General features: G+C 33.7%; 1 protein-coding gene across 3 annotated transcripts in view; it reads right to left on the reverse strand.

Moving 5' to 3' along the window:
- llgl1 (LLGL scribble cell polarity complex component 1) overlaps window positions 1-12,469 on the reverse strand; it is a 106,644-nt gene that overhangs the window by 28,494 nt on the left and 65,681 nt on the right. For all 3 annotated transcript variants that reach the window (XM_062049886.1, XM_062049887.1, XM_062049885.1), the window contains 3 exons: window positions 10,975-11,195; window positions 4,477-4,544; window positions 1,420-1,585 (listed from right to left, as the gene is read on the reverse strand). In XM_062049886.1, the coding sequence (XP_061905870.1) occupies window positions 1,420-1,585; window positions 4,477-4,544; window positions 10,975-11,195 (455 nt within the window). The remainder of the gene's footprint in view (window positions 1-1,419; window positions 1,586-4,476; window positions 4,545-10,974; window positions 11,196-12,469) is intronic.

Genomic DNA, 12,469 nt, shown 5'->3' on the forward strand with positions numbered 1-12,469 from the left:
ACGGTATATATCAAAAATAATATTGAACAAAATTTAATTGAAATATTGTCGATGTGGCCCTCCAGCAGTGCTCGGGTTGCTCATGCGGCCCCCGGTAAAAATTAATTGCCCACCCCTGTTACAATGTGTCGACTTTTTTCTTTTAAAATTGCTAACAATTTCTCATATTCTTTCTGTTTCTCTAATATTGCAATATTTTCTCATAAAATTGTTACTTTTTTATGTAAAAGTATTACTTTTTAATACAAAATGGTGACATTTGTCATGTAAACTTCTGACTTTTATCACAATATTGCCAATTTTTTTGCTGTTCTTATAAAAAAGTGACATTTTTGGAGTAAAATTATGACTTTTGTCATCATTTTGCCAAGTAAAATTCCGATCATTATTATTATATTGCTAAAAATTAAACGTTTTCTTATAAAATTGTAAATTTTGTCAAATAAAATTACGACTCTTTTAATAAAGTTGCCAAAATGTTAGTTTTCTTATAAAATTGTGACTTGTCAAGTAAAATTATTAAAAATGACAACTCTTTTCATAACATTGCCAAAATTTTAAGCTGTTCTTGTAAAATTGCGACTGTTATTGAGTACAATTCCAACTTTTATCATAATACTGCACAAATATTCAGTTTTTCTTGTAAATTTTTTACTTGCGTTGAGTAAAATGATGACGTTTATTATAATACTGCCAAAATGTGTGTGTAAGACATTGAAATGCGCCCCATTTGGCCAAAATTAATTTAAAAAATCTAATAAATATTAGGGATGTCCGATAATGGCTTTTTGCCGATATCCGATATTCCGATATTGTCCAACTCTTTAATTACCGATACCGATATCAACCGATATCTACAGTCGTGGAATTAACACATTATTATGCCTAATTTGGACAACCAGGTATGGTGAAGATAAGGTACTTTTTTTTTAAAATTAGTAAAATAAGATAAATAAATAAAAAACATTTTCTTGAATAAAAAAGAAAGTACAACAATATAAAAACAGTTACATAGAAACTAGTAATTAATGAAAATGAGTAAAATTAACTGTTAACGGTTAGTACTATTAGTGGACCAGCAGCACGCACAATCATGTGTGCTTACGGACTGTATCCCTTGCAGACTGTATTGATATATATTGATATATAATGTAGGAAGCAGAATATTAATAAAAGAAAGAAACAACCCTTTTGTGTGAATGAGTGTAAATGGAGGAGGGAGGTTTTTTGGGTTGGTGCACTAATTGTAAGTGTATCTTGTGTTTTTTATGTTGATTTAACTAAAAAAATAAAATAAAAATAAAAATAAATAAATACAATACCGATAATAAAAAACATGGTACCGATAATTTCCGATATTACATTTTAAAGCATTTATCGGACATGTCTACTCTCAATCATTGTGTGCTCCATCCTCACCTTCTTGAAGGGAGGCCATTCTTCTTCCTGCTGCATGTCGGAGTCGTTGCTAGGGTCGTCGCTGGGGTCGCAGTCGGTGTGGAAGACGTTGGCCGTTCCTATTTTGTAGACCGGCGTGAGGGCGACCCCGGACGCGTCCCAGAAGCGCACGGTGCCATCTTCATGTCTGCAAACACACATTATGTGTCAAAGAGTAGACGGAAATGTTTCTTTAAAGACAATTCATTGCAGAACATTCATGACAAACATCATTAAACTATTGGTGTGTCTCTTCTTTGAATTGTGGCCTCTTCTAAAATTCTAATGAGCCCAAATGTCTCACTTCCTTGGAACTCGCCAATCATGTCTCACTATTATTACACCGTTGCCATGGTAATCCTGAAAACATTTAATAAACAGTCCCCATTAATAACATCTGAATAGCATTGAGACTCAAATGTAACATTTTAAACCAACTGAGTGTCACAAAAGATTTAAGAACATATGAATGTGTGTGTGTGTGTGTTCTTGTATTTCTAGCCTTCTTGAGACATGAAGAAGGAAAAGTATCTTCCATATGAGGAGGTGTGAACAAGTGATATAAATCATGGTCCCAATAACATTGCATCTAATAGACAATGTCTCATTTGCACCCCTAGTGGTCAAAATGAGGGTGGTCCCAAAAAGGAGGGATTTTTTTCAAATTGACTGTGTGTCGCTTTTAAAAGTGCTCCCCCTCTGGCCAACATATGAAATAACAAGTGTGTGTAAAGAATCTGAAGTTCTCCCCCCTCTGGCCAACATATGTAATAAGTGTGTGTAAGAAATTGAAATGCGCCTCCTTTGGCCAAAATTAATTTAAAAAATGGAATAAATATATAGATAGAGACATACTATAATACCTTGAACAATGAAGATTAAAAATACAATTACATCAAAAAAATAAAAAAATGAACTAAAAGTAGTCTTTTTCTCACGATGTGTCAACTTCTTTCTTATAAAATTGGGAACAATTTCTCATATTCTTTCTGTTTCTGTAATATTGCAATATTTTCTCGTAAAATTATTACTTTTTTTATGTAAAAGTATTACTTTTTAATGCAAAATGTTGACATTTGTCATTTAAAATTCTGACTTTTATCACAATATTGCCAATTTTTTTGCTGTTCTTGTAAAATAGTGACATTTTTGGAGTAAAATTATGACTTTTGTCATAATTTTGCCGAGTAAAATTCAGATTATTATTATAATATTGCCAACATTTTAAAGTTTTCTTATAAAAATTGACTTTTGTCGAGTAAAATTACAACTCTTTTCATAAAATTGCCAAAATGTTAAGCTTTTCTTGGAAAACGGCGACTGTTACTGAGTAAAATTCCAACTTTTATCATAATATCGCACAAATGTTTTGACTTGCGTTGAGTAAAATGACGACTTTTATTATAATACTGCCATAATTCTAAGTTTTTCTTGTGAAATTGTGACCTTTTTCTTGTGAAATTCCAACTCTTTTTTCACAACAAGCTTTTTTTATATTTGCATAGTATGTATATATTATTAATGTTGTAAATACACTTATTTATATATCTAGAAAGGCTGGTCCTAAAGAGGTACGCATTATTCGGAGGTCTCAAGAAGGTAACAAATACCAGAATGTGTGTGTGTGTGTTCTTGTATTTCTAGCCTTCTTGAGACATGAAGAAGGAAAAGTATCTTCCATATGAGGAGGTGTGAACAAGTGATGACATAAATCAATAACATTGCATCTAATAGACAATGTCTCATTTGCACCCCCTGCTGGTGACATCTATCAAAATGAGGGTGGTCCCAAAAAGGAGGGATTTTTCACATTGACTGTGTGTCGCTTTTAAAAGTGCTCCCCCTCTGGCCAACATATGAAATAACAAGTGTATGTAAAGAATCTGAAGTGCTCCCCCTCTGGCCAACATATGTAATAACAAGTGTGTGTAAGAAATTGAAATGCGCCTCCTTTGGCCAAAATTAATTTAAAAAATGGAATAAATATATAGATAGAGACATACTATAATACCTTGAACAATGAAGATTAAAAATACAATTACAAACAAAAAATAAAAAAATGAACTAAAAGTAGTCTTTCTCACGATGTGTCGACTTCTTTCTTATAAAATTGGGAACAATTTCTCATATTCTTTCTGTTTCTGTAATATTGCAATATTTTCTCGTAAAATTATTACTTTTTTATGTAAAAGTATTACTTTTTAATGCAAAATGGTGACATTTGTCATATAAAATTCTGACTTTTATCACAATATTGCCAATTTTTTTGCTGTTCTTGTAAAACAGTGACATTTTTGGAGTGAAATTATAACTTTTGTCATAATTTTGCCGAGTAAAATTCAGATTATTATTATAATATTGCCAACATGTTAAAGTTTTCTTATAAAAATTGACTTTTGTCGAGTAAAAATACAACTCTTTTCATAAAATTGCCAAAATGTTAAGCTTTTCTTGGAAAACTGCGACTGTTATTGAGTAAAATTCCAACTTTTATCATAATATCGCACAAATGTTTTGACTTGCGTTGAGTAAAATGACGACTTTTATTATAATACTGCCATAATTCTAAGTTTTTCTTGTGAAATTGTGAAGTGAAGTGAAGTGAATTATATTTATATAGCGCTTTTCTCTAGTGACTCAAAGCGCTTTACATAGTGAAACCCAATATCTAAGTTACATTTAAACCAGAGTGGGTGGCACTGGGAGCAGGTGGGTAAAGTGTCTTGCCCAAGGACACAACAGCAGTGACTAGGATGGCGGAAGCGGGGATCGAACCTGCAACCCTCAAGTTGCTGGCACGGCCACTCTACCAACCGAGCTATACTGCCCCACAATTGTGACCTTTTCTTGTGAAATTCCAACTCTTTTTTTCACAACAAGCTTTTTTTATATTTGCATAGTATGTATATATTATTAATGTTGTAAATACACATCTTTATATATCCTGAAAGGGTGGTCCTAAAGAGATAGGTATTATTCGGAGGTCTCAAGAAGGTAACAAATAAAAGAGTGTGTGTGTGTGTGTGTGTGTGTAGGTACCCTGTCAATAGCAGTTCTTGCTGTGTGGGCGGAGGAGCCAAGTTTTTCCCACCACAAATGGGCCATTTCTTCATAGACAAAAGAGAAAAAAAAGGTGAGAAAGCATCAGAAGAAACATCACTTTGATCCCATGCAGCTGAGGGTGCAGAGGTCCTGACTCGGACTTGGCCATATGGACCGGTGTGTGCATAAAGCTGATACAGCCTTTGTTGCGTTTGCTCTCCTAGCGTGTCTCTGATTCGGCTTTGCACAGAAAGTTGACTTTGACTGATGAGAGTGTGAGATATATGTGTGTGTGAGTGTGCACCAAGGGGTGTTAGTAATCAAAGCTGCAAAGCTTTTAACTGCCAATGTCTGTTTCCTCTTCTTCCTGTACAGTTGGCAACATGTCAACGCAGGCTTTACCAATCTAGATTAGATTACCTGTTGAGTCACACTAATAATTAGTATTAATTAGAGATGTCCGATAATATCGGTCTGCCGATATTATCGGCCGATAAATGCGTTAAAATGTAATATCGGAAATTATCGGTATCGTTTTTTTATTATCAGTATCGTTTTTTTTTTGTTTTTTTTTTAATTAAATCCACATAAAAAACACAAGATACACTTACAATTAGTGCACCAACCCAAAAAAACCTCCCTCCCCCATTTACACTCATTCACACAAAAGGGTTGTTTCTTTCTGTTATTAATATTCTGCTTCCTACATTATATATCAATATATATCAATACAGTCTGCAAGGGATACAGTCCGTAAGCACACATGATTGTGCGTGCTGCTGCTCCACTAATAGTACTAACCTTTAACAGTTAATTTTACACATTTTCATTAATTACTAGTTTCTATGTAACTGTTTTTATATTGTTGTACTTTCTTTTTTATTCAAGAAAATGTTTTTAATTTATTTATCTTATTTTATTTGATTCATTTTTTTAAAAAGTACCTTATCTTCACCATACCTGGTTGTCCAAATTAGGCATAATAATGTGTTAATTCCACGACTGTATATATCGGTTGATATCGGTATCGGTTGATATCGGTATCTGTAATTAAAGAGTTGGACAATATTGGCATATCGGATATCGGCAAAAAGCCATTATCGGACATCCCTAGTATTAATATATTACTGGTAGAGGTGAGGGAAATAATACATTTTTAGATCCATTGAAGATTGTAGAATCGATTAGTAAACGTCAATCGATGTATTTATGTAAATAAAGTAATGTTGTAAAATGTGTGTGACTGCAGCGAGACACCTCATCAGCTCCTTTATTATCGGGCACACATTTTCATTAATTTAATAAATGTGGGAATTATTTTAACTGTTTCTTATTCCAAATGAATAGTGTTTTTTAAGTGATAAAAAAATGTAAAACTGCATCAATGTACATAAATTAAAGATGCATCAATTATCGATTTTTAATGGAATCGTAGCTGCAAATCGAATTGAGAGATGCCCAAAGATTCCCACCTGTAATTACTGGTGCTTTGAGAAGTACAAATAGGTATTTAAAGCCCAGCTCGGCTTCATGAAGCTACCTGACAAGAACATCTAACATTGTGTTCAAGGTGACTTTCACAACTAAATGGCCACTGTGTATTAAAGGTTCCCAGGTTAAGATGCTTATGTGCATCTAGGGAGCTTAGAATAGAATAGAAAGTACTTTATTGATCCCTGGGGGGAATTCAGCACCACAGTTCGCTCACAATAGACAATAAACACTTAGGTATTTTTTTTACATGTGAATAATATAAATACAGTCTATTAGACAGCATTATTCACATGTGAATAATATAAATACAGTCTATTATACAGCATTAATCACATGTCAATAATATGAATATTGTCTATTATACAGCATTATTCACATGTGAATAACATAAATACAGTCTATTATACAGCATTATTCACATGTGAATAATATAAATACAGTCTATTATACAACATTATTCACATGTGAATAATATAAATACAGTCTATTATACAGCATTATTCACATGTGAATAATATAAATACAGTCTATTATACAGCATTATTCACATGTGAATAATATAAATACAGTCTATTATACAGTATTATTCACATGTGAATAATGTAAATACAGTCTATTATACAGCATTATTCACATGTGAATAATATAAATACAGTCTATTATACAACATTATTCACATGTGAATAATATGAATACAGTCTATTATACAGCATTATTCACATGTGAATAACAAATACAGTCTGTTACACAGCATTATTTACATGTGAATAATGTAAATACAGTCTATTAAACAGCATTATTCACATGTGAATAATATAAATACAGTCTATTATACAGCATTATTCACATGTGAATAATGTAAATATAGTCCATTATACATCATTATTCACATGTGAATAATATAAATACAGTCTATTATACAGCATTATTCACATGTGAATAATATAAATACAGTCTATTATACAGTATTATTCACATGTGAATAATGTAAATACAGTCTATTATACAGCATTATTCACATGTGAATAATATAAATACAGTCTATTATACAACATTATTCACATGTGAATAATATGAATACAGTCTATTATACAGCATTATTCACATGTGAATAACATAAATACAGTCTGTTACACAGCATTATTTACATGTGAATAATGTAAATACAGTCTATTAAACAGCATTATTCACATGTGAATAATATAAATACAGTCTATTATACAGCATTATTCACATGTGAATAATGTAAATATAGTCCATTATACATCATTATTCACATGTGAATAATATAAATACAGTCTATTATACAGCATTATTCACATGTGAATAACATACATACAGTCTAATAGACAGCATTATTCACATGTGAATAATATAAATACAGTCTATTATACAGCATTATTCACATGTGAATAATATAAATACAGTCTATTATACAGCATTATTCACATGTGAATAATGTAAATATAGTCTATTATACATCATTATTCACATGTGAATAATATAAATACAGTCTATTATACAGCATTATTCACATGTGAATAACATAAATACAGTCTAATAGACAGCATTATTCACATGTGAATAATATAAATACAGTCTATTATACAGCATTATTCACATGTGAATAATATAAATACAGTCTATTATACAGCATTATTCACATGTGAATAATGTAAATATAGTCTATTATACATCATTATTCACATGTGAATAATATAAATACAGTCTATTATACAGTATTATTCACATGTGAATAACATAAATACAGTCTATTAGACAGCATTATTCACATGTTAATAATATAAATATAGTCTATTATACAGCATTATTCACATGTTAATAATATAAATATAGTCTATTATACAGCATTATTCACATGTGAATAATATAAATACAGTCTATTATACAGCATTACTCAAATGCAGTCTATTATACAGCATTATTCACATGTGAATAACAAAGGTCAGTGAGGTTAGGTCAGTGTTTTTCAACCTTTTTGGAGCGAAGGCGCATTTTTGTTCATTGAAAAAATGCATAGGCACACCACCAGCAGAAAACATTAAAAATGTAAACTCGGTAGTTGATATTGACAGTAAAAACTAATTGTTGCAATTGTTGGATATGACTTTAAAGCATAACCAAGCATGCATCACTATAGCTCTTGTCTCAAAGTAGGTGTCACGACCTGTCACATCACGCCATAACTTATTTGGAGTTTTTTGGTGTTTTCCTGTGCGTAGTGTCTCGCACTCCTATTTTGGTGGCTTTTCCTGTTTTGTTGGTATTTTCCTGTAGCAGTTTCATGTCTTCCTTTCCCCGCACCTGCTTTGTTTTTAGCAATCAAGACTATTTCAGTTGTGCGGACGCTATCCTTCTTTGTGTGGAAATTGTTGATTGCCATGTCATGTACGGATGTACTTTGTGGACGCCGTCTGCTCCGCACGCTGTAAGTCTTTGCTGTCGTCCAGCATTCTGTTTTTGTTGACTTTGTAGCCAGATCACTTTTAGTCTCGTTTTCCATAGCCATCCCTAAGCTTCAATGCCTTTTTTAGGGGCACTCGTCTTTTGTTTATTTTTGGTCCAAGCATTACATACGACGTTTACAAAGCAATTAGCTACCTACTGATATGGACATGGTTACTTTGCCGAGCTCTAGACCGCACAGACACTCAACAACGGCAGTTTATTTGCAGATTATAATTACTGGTTTGCCTTAAAATATTTTTAACCCAAATACCGTATTTTTCGGACTATAAGTCGCAGTTTTTTTCATAGTTTGGCCGGGGGTGCGACTTATACTCAGGAGCGACTTATGTGTGAAATTATTAACACATTAGCGTAAAATATCAAATAATATTATTTAGCTCATTCACGTAAGAGACTAGACGTTTAAGATTTCATGGGATTTAACGATTAGGAGTAGGGCTGCAACAACTAATCAATTAAATCAATTATAAAAATAGTTGGTGATTAATTTAGTCATTGATTCGTTGGATCTATGCTATGCGCATGCGCAGAGGCTACTTTTTTATTTTTTTAAATTATAATGTATTTATTTTTTTAATAAACCTTTATTTATAAACTGCAACATTTACACACAGCTGAGAAACAATAATTAAAATAAGTATGGTGCCAGTATGCTGTTTTTTTGCAATAAAATACTGGAAAGGATAGAAATGTAGTTTGTCTCTTTTATCCGATTATTAATCGATTAATTGAAGTAATAATCAACAGATTAATCGATTATCAAATTAGTTGTTAGTTGCAGCCCTAATTAGGAGTGACAGATTGTTTGGTAAACGTATAGCATGTTCTATATGTTATAGTTATTTGAATGACTCTTACCATAATATGTTACGTTAACATACCAGGCAGGTTCTCAGTTGGTTATTTATGCCTCATATAACGTACACTTATTCAGCCTGTTGTTCACTATTCTTTAGACCAGGGGTCACCAACCTTTTCGAAACCAAGAGCTACTTCTTGGGTAGTGATTAATGCGAAGGGCTACCAGTTTGATACACACTTAAATAAATTGCCAGAAATAGCCAATTTGCTCAATTTACCTTTAACTCTATGTTATTATTAATAATTCATGATATTTACACTTAATTGAACAGTTTAAAGGAGGAGAAAACACGAAAAAAAATGAAAATTAAATTTTGAAACATAGTTTATCTTCAATTTCGACTCTTTAAAATTCAAAATTCAACCGAAAAAAAGAAGAGAAAAACTAGCTAATTCGAATCTTTTTGAAAAAATTAAAAAAATAATTTATGGAACATCATTAGTAATTTTTCCTGATTAAGATTAATTTTAGAATTTTGATGACATGTTTTAAATAGGTTAAAATCCAATCTACACTTTGTTAGAATATATAACAAATTGGACCAAGCTATATTTCTAACAAAGACAAATCATTATTTCTTCTAGATTTTACAGAACAAAAATTTTAAAAGAAATTCAAAAGACTTTGAAATAAGATTTAAATTTGATTCTACAGATTTTCTAGATTTGCCAGAATAATTTTTTTGAATTTTAATCATAATAAGTTTGAAGAAATATTTCACAAATATTCTTCGTCGAAAAAACAGAAGCTAAAACGAAGAATTAAATTAAAATGTATTTATTATTCTTTACAATAAAAAAAAAAAAAATTACTTGAACATTGATTTAAATTGTCAGGAAAGAAGAGGAAGGGGTTTAAAAGGTAAAAAGGTATATGTGTTTAAAAATCCTAAAATCATTTTTAAGGTTGTATTTTTTCTCTAAAATTGTCTTTCTGAAAGTTATAAGAAGCCAAGTAAAAAAATTTATGAATTTATTTAAACAAGTGAAGACCAAGTCTTTAAATATTTTCTTGGATTTACAGCCCTTTGAGACACTTGTGATTTAGGGCTATATAAATAAACATTGATTGATTGATAGATTGATTTTCAAATTCTATTTGAGTTTTGTCTCTCTTAGAATTAAAAATGTCGAGCACAGCGAGACCAGCTTGCTAGTAAATAAATAAAATTTAAAAAATAGAGGCAGCTCACTGGTAAGTGCTGCTATTTGAGCTATTTTTAGAACAGGCCAGCGGGCTACTCATCTGGTCCTTGCGGGCTACCTGGTGCCCGCGGGCACCGCGTTGGTGACCCCTGCTTTAGACATTTTAAATTGCCTTTCAAATGTCTATTCTTGGTGTTGGCTTTTATCAAATAAATTTCCCCCAAAAAATGCGACTTATACTCCAGTGCGACTTATATATGTTTTTTTCCTTCTTTATTATGCATTTTCGGCCGGTGCGACTTATACTCCGAAAAATACGGTAATAGCAAATTCCTACATTTACCAATAAACAGATTTACTAGACTTTGCTTCACCCGCCCTGCCAACAAATGTAGTCCTGCAACACTACCCAATGACAAGTGGCCCACACCAGGAAGGTCAAAAGTAATACGACATGTAGAGCTTTTATCACATCCCAACATTTTGTTGTAGAAGACCTCTCACCTTAGATGATTGTTGGCGGCCCTGCTGCGCTCTGCCAGCGTTGAGCAGCCTCTCCCACAGTTTAGGAGGGACACTGGAGATGTGGCAGGAACACGTGACGGCAGAAGAGTGGAGCGGAGCGAGGTAAGGAGTAGGCAAAGAGGGCCATCCGGGGGTTTGGAGGTCGATTACAACCAGCTCCTCTTCTAGCAAGACTAATAGTGCAGACGGCTCATCCCATTCTACGGAGAGAAAAATGAAATTCATTATATAAATGGCTAATGTTTAGTGTTTAAAAAGGTTTGCAACATTTGTGACTTGAGATGGGCAGCGAAAGGCGGTTCCAGAATGCCTTATTTTGATGCTAATTGAATGCAAACCCAGCCAGCTGGAACTCGGGTTTGGCAGTGATATTGTTTGTGCAAGTAACATCTTGTCCGTAATGTAGCGTCCCCACAAGAGTCCGATACTCTTTGACACGCCGAAACAGAAACCCTCTGCCGTGGGTTCCCCTGACCACCACACGCTGGCACGAGAGCCCCGGTATTCTTGTTACAATAATGTTTTTATTGAGTCCACTCTGCGGCAACCGCACTCGACTTTTCAGTTTTAGTCTCTCTTGCTCTCCATTGTGCTCTCCAGCGTGTGTCTTTCTGTCTCTCTAACTCCAACTCCAATAACGTGTCTCGTTCCGGCTGCTGCTAATAAGGGCGACAGGTGATTAGATAACAAGCCCCAGCTGGGCAATCTACTCATCTGCCGCTGGCTTCGAGGCCGGTCCTTACACCCGCGCATACTTGCCAACCTTGAGAGCTCCGAATTCGGGAGATGGTGGGGCTGGGGGGGCATATTTTAGGGTCCCAGAAGAGTTAGTGCTGCAAGGGGTTCTGGGTATTTGTTCTGTGGTGTTTATGTTGTGTTACGGTGCGGATGTTCTCTCGAAATGTGTTTGTCATTCTTGTTTGGTGTGGGTTCACGGTGGCGCGTATTCATATCAGGCATTACATACTATACATTACCTTTTGCACTATATTAATTTATATTATTATGTGTTGTCAACTTTGTACTTTTTTATGTCATCGCCTGAAATAAATAAATAAATGAAAAAAAAAAATGTAATATTTGTAACAGTGTTAAAGTTGTTTATACGGCCACCCTCAGTGTGACCTGTATGGCTGTTGATCAAGTATGCATTACATTCACTTATAAGTGTGTAAAAGCCGCATATATTATGTGACGCTGTTTGTGTGGAGGAAAAGCGGACGTGACGACAGGTTGTAGAGGACGCTAAAGGCAATGCCTTTAAGACACGCCCCCAATAATGTTGTCCGGGTGGAAATCAGGAAAATGGTTGCCCCGGGAGATTTTCGGGAGGGGCACTGAAATTCGGGAGTCTCCCGGGAAAATCGGGAGGGTTGGCAAGTATGGCTCCGCGGCAGGCCCGCAGACCACGCCCCCCCTCCACACCTCATAAGACTGTTAGTTAGCCAGTAGCCACAACAACACAGCACTTTCT

This window comes from Entelurus aequoreus, linkage group LG06 (genome assembly GCF_033978785.1).
Source record: "Entelurus aequoreus isolate RoL-2023_Sb linkage group LG06, RoL_Eaeq_v1.1, whole genome shotgun sequence".
NCBI classification, from domain to species: domain Eukaryota; kingdom Metazoa; phylum Chordata; class Actinopteri; order Syngnathiformes; family Syngnathidae; genus Entelurus; species Entelurus aequoreus.